Source organism: Eschrichtius robustus, chromosome 6 (genome assembly GCF_028021215.1).
Source record: "Eschrichtius robustus isolate mEscRob2 chromosome 6, mEscRob2.pri, whole genome shotgun sequence".
Taxonomy (NCBI): domain Eukaryota; kingdom Metazoa; phylum Chordata; class Mammalia; order Artiodactyla; family Eschrichtiidae; genus Eschrichtius; species Eschrichtius robustus.
Genome location: NC_090829.1, coordinates 52179562 through 52203913, shown reverse-complemented (window position 1 = coordinate 52203913; position 24352 = coordinate 52179562). Strand labels below are relative to the sequence as shown.

The 24352-nt window shown below is 41.5% G+C and overlaps 1 protein-coding gene across 4 annotated transcripts in view; it reads right to left on the bottom strand.

Moving 5' to 3' along the window:
- FNDC3B (fibronectin type III domain containing 3B) overlaps window positions 1–24352 on the bottom strand; it is a 348693-nt gene that overhangs the window by 3391 nt on the left and 320950 nt on the right. For all 4 annotated transcript variants that reach the window (XM_068546247.1, XM_068546249.1, XM_068546251.1 and 1 more), the window contains 3 exons: window positions 24006–24218; window positions 12140–12306; window positions 9450–9577 (listed from right to left, as the gene is read on the bottom strand). In XM_068546247.1, coding sequence (XP_068402348.1) covers window positions 9450–9577; window positions 12140–12306; window positions 24006–24218 — 508 coding nt within the window. The remainder of the gene's footprint in view (window positions 1–9449; window positions 9578–12139; window positions 12307–24005; window positions 24219–24352) is intronic.

The window sequence follows — 24352 nt, the reverse complement described above, 5'->3', positions numbered from 1 at the left end:
AATCGATTCAGTAGTTGTTCCTTTTACTGAAGAATAAGTACTCTATCATAGGCCTATACTTTGATGTATCCATTTGCTTTTTGACAAGTATTTGCACTGTTTCCAGTTTGGAGTTTTTATATAGGAAGAGTACTGTGAACATTTTTGTACCGGTCTTGAGGACTTAAGTTTCTCTTTTTCTTGCGTGAATACCTAGGAGCAGAAGGGCTGGGTATAAGTCTACATCTAACTGCATCAGGAAGCTGTCCCAAGCACATCCCTCTGCACTCCTGCCAGCTAAGCATGAGAGTTCCAGTTGTTCCACACCCTCACCAACATTTGTTACTGTCAGTCATTCAAATGGGTGAGTATGGTACCTCAGCTGCACCTCCCTGATGCCTGAGAGTGTTTCCCCCCCTTTTCATGTGCTCATTTGGTCACTCACATACCTTCCTTTATGGGGAGTGCGTTCAACTGTCTTGCCTGTTTTCAGTTTGTTTGCTTTTGTTTGTGGTGGCTCTTTAATGTGGATGTAAGTCCTCTGTTGGGGATGTGTTGTGAATGTTCTCTCCCAGTTTTGTGTCCTGTCTAATCATTTCTTAAGATATTTAGTGATGCAGTCCTATTTATCACAAATTAATATTTAATTAATTTAATGGTCTGTCTTAAGTGTTTCCTGTCTGTTTGACCGACCGGTCCTTTTTCCATTAAGAATCTAGGATATTTTCTTCCCCTTTGTTAACACTGCTATAATCACCATGAGGCTTACTGCTATGAGGACTTGCAATCTACCAGTTTACTTAGAGATTATCAACCTCGGAGTTGACTGAAGAAAACAGGTATCTTTGAGGGAGGGTGGTAGAGGGAGATCTCACGTGGTTCTTCAATCAAAGTGGTACTGATCCTCGAAACACTCAGAGGAAATGATAACCACCTTAAAATTACATAAAAATCCACACCTTATATGAAATAGAGATAGGAAAAAACTAGCTGGAACTCAACCAAATCAGTAAAGAGATTTGGCTGATGAAATAAACAAGAAAGTAAAATTAACTGAACACTTTGTAGCTGAGTGGCACCGAGTTAGCCTCTGTAAAGCGTTTAAAACATGCCCGGTACATGGGTAAGTGCAGAGAAAAAGTTAGCTATTATTACTACTACTACTATTTAGAACTTAAAAGCAACTCCAAATATATTCTTAAAATACAGTGATTAAAAGTGGACAGGGGGGGCTTCCCTGGTGGCGCAGTGGTTGAGAATCTGCCTGCCAATGCAGGGCACACGGGTTCGAGCCCTGGTCTGGGAAGATCCCACATGCTGTGGAGCAACTAGGCCCGTGAGCCACAACTACTGAGCCTGCGCGTCTGGGGCCTGTGCTCCGCAACAAGAGAGGCCGCGATAGTGAGAGGCCCGCGCACCACGATGAAGAGTGGCCCCCACTTGCCGCAACTGGAGAAAGCCCTCGCACAGAAATGAAGACCCAACACAGCCATAAATAAATAAATAAATAAATAAATAAATAAATAAATAAATAAATAAATAAATAAATAAATAAATTAAAAAAAATAAAAAAGGGAAATGAGACTTTAAAAAAAAAAAAAAAAGTGGACAGGGGCATTTTCAACCTACTGACAGGCCACCTTAAGTAAAGCTGTGAATTTTGCCCATTAATACAAATTCCCTAGAAAACAGAGTATTTCCGACAATTTCAACTTTGTCTGAAATACTCTCCAGCTAAAGAGAGTTAGTGGGAATCTACAAACATTCAGTGTTTCTAAAGCCTGGCACGTAAACTTCTACAAGAAGCAGGACATGGTACCAGAGAACCTAAGTGCACTGGCCACTCACTTAGTGTTGAGCAAACTGAAAGACAGCAAGAGGAGCACAGTTTAGAAAAGGGACCGGACTTCCAGCGTTCACCTGATATTCAGCCTTTTTAAGATTTTTCCTCCCCCATTTTCAAACTTTAGAAGTAGACTTTAAGAGTCTTACTGTACTTTTGTTTAGTGATTAAGCCCCAGAAAACCAATTCTGTTTCTCATATTTTCCTTTATAAGATTTGAAGCACGTTCCTCCTGGTGAGTTACTCTGTTTCTTTAAAGATTGTGGCATGTGTCTTAGCAACTGGGGTCACAGACAGAACTGGGCCGGAGCAACCAAGAACAAAAGAGCTGTAAGAAAACCCCCAGCGATCCTGAGAGGCCACTCCTTTCTCATAGGTCACTGTTCCAATGATGTGTTAGTTAAATGGATATTTTAAGATGAGCTCGTTGTCATGGTGACTGCCCCAAGCCATTCAGGAGTTCAGACTACACCATGAGAGCACTGTCTATGAATTATCTCCCAACATGTGGGTGGTCTCAGGAAAGCAATAGTGTACACTTTTTTTTTCTTTAAAGAGAACTTTTCATTGTGAATGTTCTTAATTTCCCAAATTTAGATGCTCAAGTTGGTATTTTCCAAGACAAGTCTTTTCTTCGAAACTGTTGGGACCATTCACGAAGGGAATGATTTGCAACCTTTGGGACCAGCATACTACCAATCCCTTTGCCATCTGAGCTTTGGGTTCCTATCTGCAATGGCCCAGGTATACAATCTGTTCCGTCTCTATGGTGGTGATAAGTTAATGTCAGGCTGTTTACGGAGTTGGAGAAAAGCTGCCATCTAAGCCTTAGCTGCAAGGTTTCTTGATACACCTCTTTCATCAACTCTTTTGGAGGCCTCACCTCCTGAATGTTTGCCCTTATCGAAGGGTGAAATATTGTAGCTGCTGGAGCTCTTCTGTGCAACCCCGGGGAACTGGGTCTAGTCTGCTTGGCCACTGGGAGGCACTGGGCAGATTCTTCTCAAGTGCAGGACCAGGAACTGGCATCAGGATTCCAGGTCTAAGTCCTTGCTCTGGCCCTTTCTAGGTCTGTCACCTCGGGCAAGTAACAGCTCTGAACCTTATTTTTTTTTTCATCTTTAACATGGGGACAGTTACAGTACCTAACTTAACCCCAAGGGGGATTGAGTATTAAATGAGAAACTATGTGAAAAATGCTTTGTGAAAGGAATATACTGGAGATAAGTCATCTTTATCAAATTTAATCCTCCTGATTACTCTGGCAGGTGAGTATTACTCTCATTTTAGAGATGATAAAACTGAGGATCAGAAAGCTGTTCATTTCTCAAGGTCTCAGGTGAATAAGGGTAGTGGTAGACCCCAGACGAGATCCCACATCTAACTCAAACACCCCTGGCTCACCACTGGAACTGCTCCAGCTCCACTGGTTCCACGTCTTTGGTGGAACCCGTCCTCCCCACCTCAGTCCTCATCGAATGACTACGGTGTGATACCAGGTCCACTTCTCTTGACCTTCTGACTTTGTCTTCCCAGGGAGTCCCACAGCCTCCCTGGTGTTTCCATGAAACACTTCCAGATCACCCCACCCTGGGTCCCACTGCCCCAGAAGGAAAGCACTGCCTTTTTCCTATATGAGGTATGGAAAGCAGCTCCCCAGCCCAGTCTGTGCCAAGGAGAGGCTTGGGCAGCATTTCTGTGACATGGCCTCTTAATTTATGCCAAACAAATAATGACCTCATGGCTGAAAATCACTTAATAACCTATCCCTACAGATGTTTGAGAGACTTTTGGAAAGTAGATATAAATGTTCATTTATATCTAGTATTAAATGATTTCTATGGTTTCCAGAATTTGCATGGCTAGCTCCTTCTAAGAAAGTTGGCTCAGAAGTATACTTAATTTCCCAGAAACCCAATTCATGGAATCTTGAACATAGACTTTATATATTAATTTTGATGGTACTTCCCAACTCTAACTAACTCCTTAAAGAAGATCCCTAAAAATGTATTGATATTTTGAAAGCAAAGGAGTGCTACTTTTCTCATAACCGTTAAGCAAAAAGCTTAGTGAAGGAAAAATGAATATCTAATGGAAGGGAACTTCCTCAATGACAAGTCCAATCGAAAGTTGGGCTATAATTTGTAAATATGTTTTCCTTTTAGCTATTCTTATTGTTTTAATTAGAAGAGCTCCCCCTTTTCACAAGCACTGTCAACACAATGTTAACATTATCTTTAAAAGTATATATATGATAAATATATTGAGTACGGGACTGTGTTCTATTCTCTCCAGAGCAACCAGCACAATGGCTATTAACAAAGCAGATGCTCAGTGAATGTTCTCTAATTAGAACCCTTAAATACTTGAGAGTAGATATGCTTATACCACACTGTTTGAAAAGAGAGGAAAATTACCAGAAGCAAGTACATGTGAACATTAAGTATCAGAACCCGCACACAAACCACAGAGTTTAGAACAGGTACAGCCATGATTATACAAAATGGAATCGTTAACAAGGACTGAGTTGTTTTCAGTGTATTGATAGTAGTCAACAATGCTTATTAAGCCTTTTGGACCTTAGTTAAGGAAAAATTAAAACAATCCCGATACTCCATTTCCTGAGGATTCTGGTTCCTGAGGTTTGCGATAACTGATTTGTTTTTGTGTACATAATCACAGCCACGCGATCGCAAAATCAGTAAGGTCATCAGGCCTGCAGCACAGCTGAGGTGACTTTTCATGGGACTGTGCCTCTCGCCATGGCAGGGCAGCAGGCCATGCCTCTTATCCCTTTGTTTTCATTCATTTTGACAGGGGCACCATTACAGGCTCTTCCTCCTGCCTCAACCCAATTTAAAAGGCATAGTTCCATTTAAGATTATCTTTATTGAAGTAACCAATCATAATATCACAGTAAGTATACAAACAATATTATTTTTACAAAGACTATTTCTGTCCTTGATTTGATGTGCAATATATTTTAAAGTAATTCTGACATGTTTGTTCCAAATGAGAGGATTTAAAGTAATACCCAGATAATCGAAATGAGGAATCAGTGACCCTTAATTCAGAGTAACATGCTGTGTAGTTGAAACCTTTGAAATAGAGAGCCTTTGCGGGAGGTTGCTGGAGGCTGGGATCTGGGCCAACGCCTGCACCTCTTTACTAATGCCATCCTCCTCCCAGGAACTGGAGAGGGAGACACAACTGCCCAGCACTGCCATCTACACAGCGCCCTCTCATGACTGAACAGACCTGACGCTCACAGTAACCCTGAGGCAGAGAATTAGCATCTCCACTTTGACAAGACAGCTGAGGCTCAGAGAGGTGAATTAATTCCTCCAATATCACATGACTACAGAAGGCAGATTTCACCTCCCTTGCCCCCCAGCTGCAGTGGGAATTCACTAACCTGCAGACTTCCTCTGTAGAGGGTGCAATGCTGGGCAGGAATTGTTGCTCCTGAGCCAAAGAGGACACGCAAAGGTACTGTTACTGAACTGCTTCTTGGGGGCACGCTGTTTCCACCCCAATGGGCCCAGAAGCTCTGAGAGCACAGACTATGCTGTTCTGTTATACGCCAGGCAGCCCTCACAGTGCACAGCACCTAACAGTTTCTCAATGAACCAGGGGCCCTACACCTGAACGCCGTGAAACTGAATATAAATTTGTTTCATATGCAATTTAAAATGGATGTGTGCATGAATATTTTTCTGACAGAACGGGTCATATCCTTCATCAGATACTTAAACGGACCTATAAACCTAAAAAAATTTAAGAATCAGCAAGACAAATGATTGATGGCTTTTAAATATTCCCTCCTTGATCTAGTCTTACTTTGCTTTGGATTTGACCCTTTAGTTACACAAAGATGAAGAAAATGTGCAATAAGACAGTCACAGCCTAGTTAACTTCGGTGTTAGGGAATTACAGCACAAACAATTAAAAAAATATGTAGGCTCCAAGTCTTTAAAATAGTTCTCTCAAGGTCAAGAGAAGATCTTTCTTCACAGTAACTTGTGTGATACCACAAAGAATCAATACACATCCCAATACTATATTCTAAAAATGATACAAAGTAAAAATAGATTTATACAGAGATGCCATCAAGTTAAAGGTGGAGCTCTATAAATTTTCAGAGGTTTCAAAGGTTTTCATAATGCAACAAATCTGAGCACCAACAATATTAATAATTTGTCACAAATTTTGACTTCCAATAGGTAATAATTTCTTGCAGTTTGTTACCCTTTTCTCATCTTCAGTGTTTATATTTAAATACTTTATGTAAAAATCATTGCTGTCTGAACAGGGATATGAATGTGAATCATTTCGCTTTACATTCTTATGTATATATTAAACCGTTTATGTTCTGTCTTGTGAGGCAAAAAAAATCAGTCACCTGCATATACATACAATTTTCATTCTTTTTAAGAATGCTTTACAATTAATACTGTTTCTTTGAAAAGGAGTTTTAAGCTTCTTGAAAAAAGCTTGTGCTTGAAAGGTTTTTTAAATGGCAGAAAAGCCAAATCAACATATGCATGCATTCTAATGCAGAGTAAAACTTTAGGTGAGGACTTAATACTTTAAGTTAATAGACTGTCTCATAATTAGAACCAGATGCTCGCCCCACATCATGATAGCTCAACGAAAGAAAGCTAATTACAGAGTTAAAGTCAATGTTTCCAGCAAAATATCAGAAAAAGACTTGGCCCTTGCCATATGTCGCCTGTAAAACTGAGCTAGGGGAACAGAAGGACACTGTTCTATTATGGGTGATGTTTTTCACCTCAGTTACAGACATCACTTCTAAATCCCCCCCCTATGGTGAAGTTTACTGATTCTCACCACTGCAAGTATAAATCACCCTGTTCCTGTGAAACTGCCTCTTTCACACACACAGGAAACATTTACTGAGTGCCTAGCTATGTGCCAGTCCTGGGAAAATAAAAATGAATAACACAAGCCCACACATTAGTGGATCCTGCCTGATTAGCGCTGTAATTGAAGTATACACAGTGCTTCCTCTAAGCCCATAGCTCTGCCGTGGTGTATGCTCTGCACTGATGACCTCTCATTTTCTTTTGCTTTGCCTCTATGAATTCAAAGCCTGTTATCTCTGGACTATAATTATTTTAACCATTACTCTGCACACATAAGATAAATAGATTTCATTCCCTATCTCGTGTCCAGAACAACTGAATGAAGTACTCAAAACATCATGTTTAAGTTAATGCTTATTGAATAGGGAGAAGCAAAAAACTCAGTACAAATTGTCCCTGACTCAACTCTGGCTTTTCAAGTACCACTACCTGCCTTAATCATTTCTTGGTAAATGCAGGAAACACACGGTTACGAGAAGAATGCTAATTCCCCAGCTACTGAGCCCGCCCTGGTGTGTACTGTGTTTTCACCTACTTTCAACAAGAAACTCTTATTTATAGCTGTTTACAATAAGAAATATATTTTGAAGCATATATGTAATTGTGTATTCGTATTTGTATGTTCGTGAGACAAAATATGTAACATTAAACAAATAGCAAGATTCAAAATAGCCAATCTGCCAGTGAAATCTAATTTATGGATGGATTAACCTATATTCTGGCAATGCCTAATGTACAGATATTGAGTAAACAATGCTTTTTCAATGTAAATCAACCATCAGTGTGCTTTGAGAAGCAGAACATTTTTTCCAAGAACAGGTTGGAAAAGCATGGTGGTGGAATAAAAGGTTTATAAAATACAACGATGAACATGCAATGAATGTACTGCTGGGAAGTGAATATTGTTAAGTGTCAAGTGACATGTAAAATTTGGTAACATTTCATCTTTAGCCATTTGTTACATTGCTATGCGACAGGACAATGCTACTGGTGTTAAAGATGACTGAATCTAGCAGGGAAAATCCTCTGCTCTTCATGTGCGCTGAGACTCTGAAACCAGTAATATATTTGTGGTAAGGTGAAACAACTGCACACGTAAAATGACTGACTGTGAAGTGAAATATGCTGCATAAAACGAGATTGTTAAGGTGAAAGGAAACAAGAGTGGTTTTGCTCTTATTTCAGAGGAATGATGGAAACTGGTGAAATCATCCAAAGTGTTGATCAATACTGGGTGGTGCCTGTCATGTTTAAAACAAGTTTTTGCAAAATGTGCTTAAAGCAATTCATTCTTTTATCTGGCACTTCATATTAACAAAGTACAGTAAAATTTACTAAAATTTTCTTTGATTCTTTTTACTCATTTTTATTTACAAGTATTCTTTATTATTATAATACGAGGGATATTAACCAGCAAATTAACAAAAACTCTGAATCAAATTATTTTCTACTTGTTTTGTGTATCTGGAGCCTCAATAGTTGAATACAAAGAAGTGTTCGCAAATTATGTTAATGATTCGGAAGGCAGGTGGCATTTATCTTCACCTTCTTGAGTTTGACATAAATGCACTCCTCTATTAAAAGTGCTGGTAAGGGGGGGGCTTCCCTGGTGGCACAGTGGTTGAGAATCTGCCTGCCAATGCAGGGGACACGGGTTCGAGCCCTGGTCTGGGAAGATCCCACATGCCACAGAGCAACTAGGCCCGTGAGCCACAACTACTGAGCCTGCACACCTGGAGCCTGTGCTCCGCAACAAGAGAGGCCGCGACAGTGAGAGGCCCGTGCACCGCGATGAAGAGTGGCCCCCGCTTGACGCAACTAGAGAAAGCCCTCGCACAGAAACGAAGACCCAACACAGCCAAAAATAAATAAATAAATTAAAAAAAAAAAAAGTGCTGGTAAGGAATGGGTCCTCAGCTTTTCTAATGGAGTAACAATGTTATATTCTGATTTCACATAATTATTAAGCTCCTGGGAACGTTATGGAAAGCCACAGAGTATCTGAATCTTTCACATCCAGTGACAAGATAATGTGTGGCTTTGGAAGAATTAGGATCAAAAAGGGTGTCAAGAATGATAAACCCAAATTCTTTATCGGGTTATATTCCAATCACATTCTTTCTTGCATGGGTTTATCATGTGAACCGTACAGCCTTGCTACTCAAACCATGATCCATGGACCAGCAACATCAATGTCACCTGGGAGCTTGAACCTCGACCCCAGACCTACTGAATCAGAATCTGAATTTTTAACAGATTCTCAGGTGATCCTATGCACCTTAAAGGGTGACAAGTAGTGACCCAGAGCTTCTTCTGAATCACAGGCCTCAAGGGCTGATAGGTCATTTTCCTTATCCTTCAATTATAACTTCCATAAAAAAGGCAAACAGACATGGGCTTTAGTAATTAGGTTGACACTACTTCCCTATAAAGTAAAACCACTGGCACCTTAGTTTTCAATACATACGAATATCAAATACAAATACAGAACTTAAAACCCTTCACAAGATTATGCTTGTGGAACTGAAAATTTAAGAATACCACCGCATACAAAATAAAATGTAAGCCAGAGCTATTGTACCCTAAAAAATTAGGTAATGGGTACACGTGAGGCAGTTTCTATGACCGATTTTGAGAAAAATGTAGTTCACTGGCTACTAAATTATTCACCGCAAAGGCAGAGGCAAGGAGCCAGCCTGACCCTGAGAGGCCACGCACGTGCCACGCACGCTGGTTCTTACCTGTTTGTACTCAGATTCTCTTCCAACCAATACCTGCAGAATGTAGTTGACAGGGTCGCCTTTCATGGGTGGTACCGTCTCCCATAAAATTTCACATGAATTTCCTTCTAACTGTGTTACTCGAGGTGCTGAAATACAAATCCACACATCCAAGCTCAAAATTCAAAGTATCATACGAATAGTCAATATTTTAGTAATATTAGTGAGAACCCAGAGAGAGAGAGAGAACGTTTGTGCCCAACCTGAGAGGGGAGTTTATTTGCCCAGCCTCCTAGAAAACTAGCAGGGTACCCTTTACACAGAGAAGACATTCCGCGCCTAGCAAGCCATTGGCGAAGAACCCTTTGCTCACTATCCTATTAATAACTGTTTGGCCTGGGTTGCATTTTTGTTATTTTTTTGATGGCTAATGAGCACCTTCTATGATTAAGCCCTGTGTTAGGTTCTTTGGGGGATGCAAAAATAGGTACCATAAATACTGCTTTCGAGGAAATGAAGATCTAGTTGAGGGAAGGGGAGAGAAAGGTATGAAACAAGTACAAACAAACATAAATGTAAGGCAGATTAAAACGAGAGGTACAAACAAAATGTTGGGGGGTTCCAGGGGAAGGAAGTCACATCCGTGTGAGAGTCTAAGAAAGGTTTGAGGAGCAGGTGGCATTTGAGGTAAGCCTTTAAAAGTTATCTTACATTTATATTTTTTAGTTTATTTTTTACCTACTGGACTCATCATTCCAGATTAAAGTGAAATTATGTTAGTTTGCAGCAAAGCACTTACATGTTGTAGAATTTTAAAATATTTTCTTACAGCTTACACTGTATCTCTATAGCTTAATTCAACATCTGACATTTTTCCATTTTGTAACTAGCATGTGTAACTGCTCTTGCTGAATGCCCTTATTTTTATTTTCTAATTACATGAATTCTTTAGAGGTAGTTGTTTCTACTTTCAATTCTGTACAATGCTGTTTCAGAAAAATAAAAGCTGTCTTTAAAAAAAAGTTTCTCTTAGTTGGCCAAAACTGCAATTTACGGAAAACTAAATAATCTCATCAGACTGAACAGTCCTCCAGCTAAGACAATCTCCTGAAGCTAAGCGTGAGCGGAGAAGACCTGACGCGTGGCAGTGCAGGACACTGTCCTCCGGAAGAAAATGTACCACGACCTGCATGGGCTATCAGGTTGGTGGTGTGTTTTCCACAAAATGCATCTCCCCCAGTAATCATTTCCAGAGGCAAAGGTAGTGCTGGGAAGACCCCTGAAGTTATTTAGCTAATTGGTAAACGTGGCAAACCTTCCTGTTACAACAACAAACCTATCAGCCACAGCGTGCTCAGGAATCTCCTCTCTTAGAGCCGAAAGGCGAAGCTACACCAAAGGGCCAGGGCATTTACTGCCCAAGTGACCCAGCAAGTGTACATCCATTTATACCAGTTATCTTCGTCACATGAAGAAGCCAGAGAGCTTCTGGACCGCTGAGGGGTAGGGGAGCAGGGGGAAGGTATTTACCATAAAGCGCCCTGAAAGGAATTATGGGAAACCTTCACAGAATGGAACCAGACCGTGGTCAGACCCTGACCCAGGCCCTGGAGGCCCCACACCCTCCTGTAACGCACTCCGTGCCCTGGTGCAGCTGATACAGCGCCTCTGTGCCGAAGCAGTGGGTCAAATGGCCTTTCTCCTGGGGCCAGACACAGACAGAACCTTCTTAACAAATTGTGCTCACTGCCTAGCCACCCAAATAATACAGCCAACCCTCACTTTACCCCCATGTAAAACCTGGTTCAGGTGGGCTGCTTATCTGTCAGCCTCAGTCATTTCGGGCAGCAGCTGGATAAAGCAAAGACAGACAGCAGGGACCTTCACAAGAATCGCACTACTCTGGGGAGGGAAGGGCGCAGGCTCAGGAGTCCATGAGGGGCTGGGACTGGGCCCAGCGCTAGGTGGGAAGGGCTGAGCCAGCTTTGCCCTGTTGCTGTCTGCCTGGCTTGGCCAGTCGGCTGTGCAGTGGCTGAAAATGGGAGATGAGGGCTCAGCAGAGCCGGTGGAGGGAGAGCCTTGGGGGAGTGGCTTTCGCTCGCTCCCTGATCCCATGAAGGGGGCAGAGGGTAAACCAACCAGTCATTCACAAACCTCAAGACAAATACTCCAGGAGGTGAGAACAGGCCGCTGCTACAGCTTTGCAGTGAGAGCTGCGGGCTGGAGGAAAGGCTGTGGATGCTGCCTCCACCAGCCTCTCATCTACTGACGCACCACAGTCATCCAAAGACGCATGCGGACGGCTGAAGAGAGACACTCAGACCTCTCCTGGTAAACTGCCATGAGCGCTGCCTCACCGGGAATTCACCCTCGTTCCCAACCCCACATCTGTCACTCAGCTCGGCTTCTTTTCTTTGTCCACCTATCCCCCGTGGGGAAGCGGCTGTCTCACCGTTAAATTATTTGTGATAATAATTTACACATACTTGAGAAAAGGCATTACCGGTAAGCCCTCTCCCTTAAGGCCTCTCATTTCCCCTAGAGAACCCATTTCTCAACCTTCTCCTTCAGAAAGTTCTTTTGATTCTATCTTGCTGATATGAGAAATATTAGGAGAGCATCTTCAAGGTCAGAATCGAGCCTCCTCCTCTTAAATCCCAACATTTCCTCACTCTCACAGAAGAGCATGACTGAATACACGGTCCACAAACCTTTGATGCTGGGGGGGACACTCTTGGTTGTGCTGAAGGTGTAGGTTTCCGAGAAAGGCCCTTCCCCAGCCTCGCTGGCTGCCTGGATTCTGAAGGAGTAGCATGTGAATTCTGTCAGCCTCTGGACCTTATAGGTGTGGCTGGGTCCTCTGTAGATTGAAATAAACCTAGAGAAAGGAGCAGAATCCATTAGCCACCTGAACTTTTCATTAGTGACAAGAAATTATGATACAAATGTGGAACAGATTAGACCAGCTTGGTAAATGCTTTTCATACCATCTGAATTAATAATCAACCAGTTGCTATGTTACTGTTAAGTTTAATGTCTAATATATGCTTACATAAAAGAAAAACACAAATTTAAGAACATATAAAGCTTAGAATGAGATTCCTTTAATTATGTTACAGATTCTAGAGACATCAGTTGTTCATGCTTTTGTTTACTGATAAAGAAATCTCAAATTTTTCATAACGGTAATATCTATATAATCTGATATGTTACCTTACCTTCTACTATGTACTAGGCAATGAAGTTAACGTTAATTGGGCACCGGAGAAATACAATGTCCTCTTTACCAGAATTTTCTAAATAACTGAGGTTTAGCTAGAAAATTCTTTAAATTTTAACCTTTATCTTTCCAAGAGCTTTCAAAGCCCCTTTCTCAAACTAGTAAGATGACATTTACGATTATAGATCTTTGAGGAAATATGTAAAAAGAAAAAATATATTTTGCTCAGAATCATCCATCAGGTTAATCAAAATAACAGAAAAACAGCACAGGTGGGCTGGACAGTTTAGACTGGCAGCTTCTGGATCCTTCTCCCTCCCATCAGGACTACTTTGTACTTCTCTGCTAAATAATATTTCCATGAGACACAGGCATAAGAGGCATGAGGATAAGAAAAACAGGCCTTACATTTTGAGTGTTTCCCCTCAGGTCCTGGAAAATTAATATTTTCACAGTGAAACGGGATTACTTAGAACTGCAATATAATGTTACCGTTTGTCTTTTTATAGTTAACTGTAAAATTTTGGAAATAATGTAACTTCCCATAAGTTATCCAGGATCTTTAGTCGATTCAGAATCTGAATCTGCTGGCCCGGGGACACTTTGAGAACTTCTATATGAGTTAATCCAACCACACTGCCTTGTTCCTACACAGGCCAACTGTTTCTCCCAGTTTCCGGTGCTTCGTCCCAGCATCTGAGGACAATCCGCTGTCTTCAAATACTGCTCGAGGTCAGGCAGTGATAGAATCACACACAATTCAAAATGTCTCTTAGGCTGACTTGGCCTAAGGGTAAGCAGAATTTATGCACTCATTTAGCAAACATTTTTTGAGCATCTGCTGTGTGCTAGACTCTGCGTATTCAGAGATGAATTAGACCTAACCTGTGGGTTAGTTGGTCCTGTGTGTGGGCAGGGTTTTCTGAAGGAGAGCAGCAGCTTTTCCATGTGCTAGAGAACATTCCCTCCAGGTGGATGGATGGATATAGAGATTAAACAGCTTTTTTACAAAACCTGTCAGAGTCAATACTTATCTTAAAGTACCCATGCATTAATCAGCCTTTGCAGTTGAGTTCCTGAGCCCCAGTCATTTCATCTATTTAATGTTCCTCTGCTTTGCTGCGTAAGGAAGCACCTTTTACTGAAGAATGAACATTTTTAATTTCAGGAAAAGACAGAGTCCAGGCTGAAACCCAAATACCATGGTAACCTACTTAGCACTCCTGACACATTACCGCCTTAATGAAGATACCCCTTGCTAATGCTAGAGGCTATTTATTAACTCAGCCTCACCCGGGCTAGAATCTCTAACCAGAGTAACTGCCCTTACTTATACCACAAAATGGAAGTCATGGTTTAAGAAGTGAAAGTGTTACATCTTCATTACAAACTTGCAGTAAAGCCAGGTTTTTAAAGGAGTTTGGAGAGGAATACTAGCAATAGTACTGCTTCCTTGTCCGTGCCCTGCTCTGAGAAGAGTATTTCCTTTTGAAATAAGTTCAATGTATCTATGTAGGCAGCAGCACTCACATTCACAAAGAAATTTACTGAAGCAGATTCAGTACTCTAATTTTGTAGTATGATCTAAACTGAGCAAATAGCATATTTTCAAATATTTCAATTTTCAAGTTCATCAAAACCTGCTGTTTTTGGAATAGCTATTTTGTTCCTTTTTCTTGTTTTCCTCTTGTACCACAGCATTTTATTAATCGTTTAAAATTGCATTCCTATTTAGAAAAAGCACTGTGGAACAGGTGATTGAAAAACTTTACAGTGTTGCCATTAGAGCATTTGTTTGCCTGGAGGGACAGTGCAATAAAGCTAGTGACAGAGCCCACCCCAGGTTTAAATGGGTTAATACAAGTGCTTAGAATAGTCTTGACATGTAATAATCACTCAATATGTGTTAGTTATAATCATTTCATAAGGCTGAGAAGACAGCTAACACTGAGGTCATTTTCTTTCCTCCCGGGTGGAGGGTCAGCCGCGTGGTGAGAGGTTGCCCTGCACACGCTGGCTGTTTACCCTCTCCCACCGGACCTGTCAGTGCAGTGCAGGCAAGAGCCCCTCCCTCGCAGGACTGGTGGGATTCAGTGTGAAAGCTCATGTAAAAGCCCCAGTTCCTACACAGAGTAGGCCTCAAATACGTATCTGTTGATCCTAAGCTTCTTTCTGTACATGCTGACAGTGACTTCTCTTTCAAACAATAAAGACCAACCAAAACGAAATAAAAGCACACAAGCCAACACAAAAAATATAATCCCTCTTTCACCCCAATTCTGTAATTATTTTCCACCACTCCAAGAGGCAGGAGAAGAAAGAACCTTCTTTCTTCAGTGCCAGTGATTTACAGCCAGTTGCATGATGGCCTCTCTGGGAGGCTCCACAGGTTAACACCCTGTGGCTAGAACCACTCGGGGAGGGATTAAAAATATTCATCAAATATTTGTTTTAAAAAGACCAACTTAATTTTAAAATTCATTAATAATAAGCCAGACGCCTTTGGTGATAGAATTAAACACGCTACACGCCCCAAGACACAATGATTGAAGACTCCACGTTTTAAAACCACCAAGGACTCAGGGCTTGGAGCAAGGCTTTGCCATGAAGAGGAGGAGAACAGTGGCCATCCAGCCGTCCCGACGGCTCTTCCCCCCCCTTACGTCATTCCCTCGACTGCTCAGTCCCACGGGGGTGGCCCAGGTGACAAGGGACGCACTACGTGGGGAGTCTGCGCTCCCCTGGGCCACCCCTTGTCTACGCTGCCTGGTAAACACTGGGCCACCCTTCACTTCTCCCCCTGCCTCCTCCACACTGTTGGTGTCAAGGGGTGGGGCATGGGGACTTGGACCCAGGAAGACTGGCCATGAATCTCAGCTCCGCCCGTGAGGCTGCCAAATCGCTCGCCCCTGCTAATCATTTCTCCATCTGCAAAACAGGGACAGTATCCACCTCGTAGATCGTTTTGATGAGCCAAATGCAGAAATGCGGGGAAAAAGCTTAGCACTGAGCCCGACACGTAGTAAGAGTTCAATACAGGGTACCCATGGCTCCAGACCCTGCACCGTGAGCGCCACCAACCATCCTGATCAGGCTCAGGTGCCCTGAGGATCACTGTGGCTCTCAGCTCCCACCGCGCAGGCCTTTCTCCAGGCTGCTGGGGCCACAACCAGTTCACGCTCCAGCAGGAAGAGGTCCATCTGAATTCGTCCTGCCACATCTGTTACGGCCCGTGCTAGACATATAGCTCTCCCCCAAATAAGTTAATCTGATCTGGTGACCAAGGAGTGTACATGAAATGCTCACTGTTATTTTTATTACATGAATGCTCCTATGCTATAGAAACATAATGAAATTATATCAATATACAGGTATGGTTCCTAGAATGTAGTTCATGCTCAATAAAGTCGCTGAGTAATTTTAGTATCAGTTCAGGCTGAGGCATGTGTAGCCACAGGGACCCTCTGTGGTATCACAGCCCCTTACAGGTCTCCCTGGAGCCCTGGGCCCACACCGGCAGTGCCTCTGAGAGGCCTTATACTCCACCCTCGACCCCTGCTGCCCATAGCCACGTACATCTGGAGGCATCAGCCCCCTGACCTAGGGCTCTTGTGAAGGCCAAGGAAGAGGACAGGTGTGGAAACACCTTGGGGCCCCACTATGGTGCTGCCCCACTGGTGCAGGGGCTGAAGGTACAGCGGGTAATAACGATCATTGCAGACAGCAGACTTGAGTTTGAGTTCAGCTTCAGCAGCCTGGTGGTCTTCATCTCTATAGCCAAGTAAGCCGTTTCCTCCTGTGTGAAATGGGCACGATACCAGTGCTGACCCCCTCAGAGAGCTGTTGTGAGGATTAAATGGGATAATGCAGAGAGAACCCATTACAAAATGCCTAGCACTTGTGAGTGCCAGATAAGTATTAGTGGTTATTGTTTATAATAACAAAGCACCAAGGTTCATGAATGATTTACCTCGTTTCTCAACACTGGAGAAACCTGAGGATGTCCCCGGACGGCATCCCTCTCACTTACATTCCCTTGGACTTTCCGGAGCTGGAGGGAAAGCTGTGCATGTGAATACCATCACCCTGTCCTGGAAAACCCAGGCGGAGAGCCGCTGTGGAAAACAGATGAAGATGGAGCAGCAGGGGCTATAGAAATGCTGGCCATTAACGGAAATTTGGGCCTTTTTACTTCGGGAGAGGAAAAACGGAGAGAGATGCTCTCATGTACTAAAACAAATGTTTACTTGCAAGGGGAAGCATAAACAAGGCGGAACGTTCGGTGGGTCACTGAAAGTTTACGGTCTAAATGAATTCTTTATGGCTCTGCCCCCAACTGGCTTTAGCTTTGACTATAATGTCTTCTTGAAACTGAACACTTTGAAGGTAACAAAAACACGTGGGCTTTAATTTGGTAATTTGGCAGTGGTTTAAAAAAATATTTTACATATCTATGAATACAAAATGAATATGCTTACTCTGCTGCTTGCCTGTCAGAGTACTCCATGGTGGGTACAAAGAGGTACAAAGACCTTGACCACAATGCACAGTCTGTTACCTTCATGACGAGCAAGTCGATAACTCTCCAGGCTGTTTCTGGACACTTGGGATAATAACTGTCTTATTCACCTGGCAGGAATTTTTCTGAGATCCAAATGAAAGGACCAAGCAAATTCTATGATTTGTCATTAAATATACACTAGGAAGGCAAAACAACAGATTTTTGACATTTTCAAGAAATTCTTTTAACCTCAGTATTTTAGGCTTTAATATTGTGAAAGATGACTTTTTTGCACTGAAGTGCAACTGAAGGAAGAAACTCAGACATGTGACATCTTTAAGTGTTTTTTTAAATCATTTTAGGGGAAAATGATGATATACAAAGAATTAGTTTTAAAATGTTTCCTTAAAACAGTTTTGTTTCAGAAGAAACATCCAAGAACTCTCTGGATGGAGTATAATAAATTCACAGTAGAAAATAAGAGCTAATGCTGAGGTTTGTATGTTTATTTCCTTGTTGCTATCTACCCACTGCAGGCTAACAGAAGCCCATTAATATTTACTCCTCAAAGTGATCTAACCTGCTGACCTAAAATGGCCTGTGGTCCACAAATGGCTGCAAATGGCACAGTTCAAAACATCACAAATTAACACTCTTAGTAAGCTCAATGTGGCTATCTATATTCCTTAGCAATGACATGTCATTGCCTTTATTTTTTCTTAGTTTCCCTGGGCTCCATGGATTGTGTGTGTGTGAATTTCCTACATGACTCAAGTGATGTTTGGGAATGGGGGATGTTCAAAACAGGAATGAATAGTATGTGCCCTCACTCCACAAAGAACACTGAGTCCCGCCATGTCTATGCAGAAGCAGATGGCAGCAGGTGGTGTCACGTGGGGACACCTGAGGCAAAGGAGGTGCTTTTCCAAAACTGGTTCTGATGCTGCTGAGAGCCCCAGTTTGGAGACTGAATGCTCATGTGTCAAGAGTGATTTCCAAAAGACCAATGAGAAAAGGAGTTAATTTCCTAACCCCCATGTCCCCAGCTCCACATGGGCCTTTGGCTTGTGAGTAATCAGGCTGCAAGATGCTTTGGTTATGATCCTTTTTATGCTCCTTTTCTAAGAAATAAAGTGTCACTATAGCTACTGATGAAAATCTGTACACAGAACAAAATTCCTATTTTTGATTCTTTCTGTCTGCACTGCACTTATTGATATACATCAAAAAAGAAATTTATCTATATTCAAAGAAAGGATGACTAGACTCTCTAAAGACCACCTGAGAACCTTGAAGCTTTCCAGTCTTCTACTTGGCTTTCAAATACGTGCAGTGAATCTCATCTTTAGGCATATTCTTCACAGAGTCTTCCAAATTTCTGTTAGCCTACTTTTATTTTAGTGGCCTTACCTCAATCTTACCTCATTTAGGAAAAATGGAGAGGAAAATGCTATCCACTTCCATTCTGTTACTTATTTATTTTTAAATAGAAGAAAAAACTGTAGTCTGAATTCTACTTCTGGTCTAATTAAGATCTCAAATAGTTCATTTACCACTCCTCACCTTGGGCTGTCCTTAGAACATTTTAGCCTGAAACTGAATAAGCTAGCGATACTCTTTATTTTGCAGGATGAATCTTTATGCTCCTTTTTAAAAAAATAAAAGTGCTTTTTTCCCATCAACCAGGGACTGAAGACAGGTATCACTAGCTTCATTTTGTAAAGGGAGAAACTAAGGCAAAAAGAAGTTAAGGGACATGCCTCTAGTCATCCAGAAACTCAGTAACAGATCTGGGATTACAACAGAGAATTAACACCCCTGTCGAGAACCATAACTGCCTTCTGGTGACTGAAAGCAATATAAAAGTGCCATTTATCCAACAAGGGTGGTCATGCGAATTGGGGACTGCTCCAGAGAAGCAAAGGAAGCTAATACAGAGGGTCTTTTGTGGGCCCTGAGGTAGTCGTGTTACATCTATTTCATTTAATTCAGCAGTATGCTCTGAGAAATAAAGCAGGAGTTTGTTCTATAACAGTCATACATTAAGAAAGTTCACTCCTGTAGTGCTCATATACCCCGGCCACTTTTGTTAGTTGCCTGGTGTATAATTTTTTAGGGTTTCTTTATGCAGATTATTTTCCATCCCTCTCTAATAGCAAACAGGCAGTCATACTGTACACATTACAAAGCCCCTCCAATTTTGCTGGCTAAAGGTAAAAGTGTCACGGGCACAAGGGCTGAGTTAAAAGGAGAGCAAGTGGCAATTATCCATCCTATTAGAGCCCTCTACCCCATCCCCATTTTGCTGGAGCCTTGCTTTAAAATACATTGGCTCTCTGAATAACCTGAACAACAGATTAACCAAAAATGTATTCCTGGAACTTAAGTTCCTCTTGCCTCAGTGCTGTGTACAATTATCAGGAACAGGGACCCACAGGGTCAGGACAAGAATCAGCATCAATTCAAATTCTGTTAGGGCAGCACAACATTTCATTTCAATAACACAGACAAATGCATCTTCAAAATCATCATTACACATTATAATCTTAAAATGCATGAGCTGATCTTTATTCTAATCCCTGTATTCGGTTGGCACAGCATTATGAAAATGTTTACTTTTGGGCATATATTTTTCTTGCATACATAGGAACCAAAGACATTTGGATCTATGCTAGATCTGTTAAGAATAATAGACTTATTCACTCTATAGCCAAACTAACATAATTTTTGTTTTTCTGTTGAAATTAAATAAAAACTCTTGTACTGTCTGCTCATTTTTTCACATTAATTTCTCAGCAAGATAAGCTCCTTATAGACAGGCTACATACTTCACAAGACCTAGCACACTGCGGTAATTTAAAAAAAAATTGACTGAGCAATCATAATATAACTGCTACAAATAAACTTAGTCCTGCTTTGAGGTTGCTACGTAAATATGTAGTCAGTGACCTTGGACTGGGAATCTTGTGGGTCAAAATCTTGAATACATGGGAAACAAATGTCCTGATCAAGGGGGAAAACTTTCTACACAGCAATTCCAAGTGATCAGGATGAATTCTAGGTTGACTTACCTTGGGGCAAGGATCTGGGCAAGGTGCCCTTCTGGTATCCCTTTTATTTACATGAAGTAGCTCCAAACTTAAGAAAAAAAAAAAATCCAAGCGTGAAAGTACCAGAATAGAAAGGCATTTACATGGAGAAAGACCCAGGGCATGTTTCTGTTCTCTGGAGATTGTATCCTCGGTTTCCACCCAATCCTGAGTCCTTATCACTGGTCTCCATCCTAAGGCTCTCCAGAATGAGGTTAACAAGATTGATTCCCTTTTAAGACTCACCCAACTTGTTACCTTTTCTAATAAGCCTTCTCTGTTCAATTTTAAGCCTAAAGTACATGCCATTCTTCCACCTTTCCTCAACACTCTGTGCATGTGTCAATCTTTAAGCCCTCCACACCATGACTTGCTGTCTCTTCTACCTATCCCCGACCAGACTGTGATCTATTCAAGAACTAAATAATGTAGATAAAGCTCTCAATGCCTGGCACTTTGTAGGTGCTCAATAAATGGTAGTGTCCTTTAGAAAGTTCGAAAATATATTTATGGCCGAACGGTATACTTAGAAATCTCTGGGTCATTTCAGATTTTTCTGATTGTGAGGTATATAAATTAAACATAATAAACCAGCAGATCACAGATGCAAAACCTTAGCGGTTTTGCCCATTAAGTGGTCACTCTTAAGGAAAGTTAGTATTTTTCTTCTTATTTTCTTATTTGTCAAAAGCAGAAATTAAACATGAAGAAAAAAAGAGATAACATTCTCTAATCATTTACAAAGGACATCTTTTTATATAGGATTTAGCTCACAAATAATCTACAAAGATTCACTGCTTTAAGGTGAAAAGGTGGCAAGGATCTCAGAGTTCAGCTTCTAGTGCAACCCCTTTGTGTTTCATGGATGGAGAAAACGCAGGAGCAATAGTTTAGCAGCTGAAATCAACTCAACTCTTTAATCTGACAATTACCAAGCATGGAGTTATTCATTTTCATTGTGCTTCTGTTGCAAAGCATGTTTAAAGACTCAGATTTCTTGCATCGGCTGACTAGGACAGCGACAAGACTCAAGACACTGCAGCCCTCCTTCCAAATGCCCACAGTGACTGGTGAGACAAGCGTACATGGCCAAAGAAATATTTTGAGGGCTGACAGCTAAGAAAGTACATTAAAACCACAATCAGACCTAACTCGGATTCTCACCTTGGCCACAGCAGTATATATAATATTTTTGCCACATCCATAATAGGAACTTATTAGTGCTTAATGAAATCAATACACACACTAAAGAATGTGTACACTTTTCCCCAAAGCCGCAACTAGAAACCACTCTAGCAACCACAAGTTCAATGAAAAGGACAGCTGTCACTTTGGAAGAAAACACTGGACAGGCCAGATCCAAGTCCTAAAGAACCTCCAGGGGACGAGAGTTGACAAAGAGCTCGTTAAGAACAAGTATTATGATCTATCCAACTCAAAGTGTTTCTCCCTCATCTTCACTACTCAAGAGCCAAAGTTAAAAGGCTTGGATTCATGGGGCCATTCACTACAAGAGCTCAGTTTCAAGACACTAAGGAAGGTCATCTTCAAACTCAAATTAGGTCAATTTCATCCTTTTAAATCCCAGGAAAATAATTCCACAAATGGAACGAGAATTTATTACGCTCTATATTCCTATTACTTCAATAACTTCTGGGAGCACTGACAAATCTAATTTAGAAAAAGATAAATTTGGACTCTAGCCCATAAAATTAAGAAAAATACTGTTCCTAATGGTAAGTTTTCTTAAAATGCCATTTAAATTTAGGCAAGTCATTTATTTGATTAACAAGCCAGCACCCCCCCCCCACTTTTTTCCTTTTTTTTTTTTTTTTATGAGGAAGGAGCCTGTATTGATTACTAGACTCTGCACTATTTTCTGTCTGGCATATTTAAATGTCTCACAAGAGCATTCTTATTTGGACCAGCATTCTTATTTGCTCATGGAGATTTTGTTCAGTTCTCTGTACAAGGCACCTCAGGCGGCTGCCCGGCAGAGGGCAGGACTGCAGCACGTTGGGGATGGCAGGTTTGGTGCAGAGCTGTCATTCTTCCCATATTCTTGGAGGTAATAGTAGAGGCAGCTGCACGGGGAAGTCAGGAGGTGCTGGCTCTGATCCCAATTCTGCCACCAGCTTCAAAAATGTTCCTGGGATTCACTTCTTCTAAACAGTACAACTAGAAGTTATTTTCTAAGGAAGGATCTCCCTGCCAACAATGTAAGCCAAAAGCCCAGGAAAAAAGAGACTCATGTACAAATTTCCCCAAATGCTAGCTTTATATATTTATCATGATTTCTGTTAGTCCATAATTCCTGTTCTTGCCAGTAAGGTCAAGGAGTCTCCAACCAGTAAAATAATGAGACCGTGAAAAATGCATCCAAAAGCACACAGCACAGTAAGATAAATGGTCTTGTCTGTGAATGAGTATGAATTTAATCTCTAATGAACCTCCCCAAAAGAAGCCTTACCTTCTCTGTCCTTTCTACACTAGGACTCATTTCCAAACGGACGATCACTTTTTTTCTTCTAAGTCAAACTACTGTGTTTTCCAGGTCCTCCAATGTCAAGTTCAAATGTTATGTTTCAAAAAGCTGTTCCTGATCTTTGCAACCAACCAGTCTCTGCACTTTGTTCCCTATGTCTGCCCCCTTCAAACTCCCAGAGCGCTTTTCTCCAATGGCACTAGTGTTCTATGACTATCTGTAAGTTGATATTACGCTTCTGAAGGGGGAAGCAGGGCCTTGCTTTCATTCTTGAGCTTGGTGTCCCTGAGGGCCCACCTCAAACAGTGCCTTCCACACAGCAGGACTCCACTGAGCTCACATGAATCCGAGTACTCGAGTACAGAGCAGAGGCAGAGGTTGGACGGGGTCTCTGTGCTAATGAGAACCAGGTCCCCATAGAAAAGAGCAGGATACTATGATGCATTAAGGGGAAATAACAGAAGTACTTCCACATACACTGGCTTGTGCCTTGGGAGGTATGCACAGGAAGGGGCAGCATGTCTGCTCCATCAGGCTGTCCTGGTTTTATGGTCAGCTCCTACCTCCTTCAGCCGATTCTCTCATTTGAACTTTTGGTAACAGAACTTTCTGTCATTAACTTTTGCTACGCATCTGAATTATTCCTAAATACAGTTCAGCTGCCCATCTTCTGATCGGCCATTTTCAGAGGAAATAAAGTTAGATTCCATAAATACTATGTGAAAGGCTGTATTTGATTTCTGTAGCCAAGAGTGTTCCTGAGTATGGAGTTTTATAAAGAATCTCCTATTTGCTCTACTTAATTTGATATTATATTGCATTGCCCATAGTTACAGAGCACAATCCCCATCTGTACATCACCACAGCTATTTCAGACTGGTAAACATGTTTGTCCGGATGGTTACTGAATATTTAAAGAGGTTAACATCTTTTCCTGAGTCTTATTTCCCTCTGCACTCGTGACTATTATAACACTATTAAACAGCATGGACTTGAATTCGACCATTTTCTTTTTGGATAATTTCTCTCCATTTTCTGGCTTTATGAAAGAAAAAAACACATATATTATCACATGTAGGGAAATCAGGATCACTAGAATGTTAATTTAGAAAATTCCAAATGGAGAATGGAGGGTGCAACTTTGGGTATAAAATGTAGGACCCAAATACCTAGGGAGTCTTTCAACAAGGAGGAAGAGTACTTCAGAGGACAAATGAACAAGGAAGATTCCATCCCACAACCCAAAGCCATCGAATTTTTGGATGAAGCCTCAGGTCCCCACCTCTTGTTTCTGTCCTCCAGCTGCAGTGTGTACACCGTGCCATCAGCCGCGTGCGTCCTGGCGTTACCGTCTCCCCATTTCAGCTTCAGGCTCTGGGGCCCGGCAGCGGCACATTCGAGCCTAGGAGGCAACGGTGGTAACGGCCGAGTTTTTGCTTTAATGAACTGACTAAATGGTCCAGCTCCAATTTCATTTATGGCCTGAATTCTGATCCTGGAAAAAGGAAAAAAAATCACAAAGATTGTTGGTTTAAGAAGCAGTGATTCCTCATTTGAAATAAACATTGTGTGGTGTATTTCTTACTTGCCCCTATAAGCAGTGTCATGGAATAAAGGAAAACAAGTTAA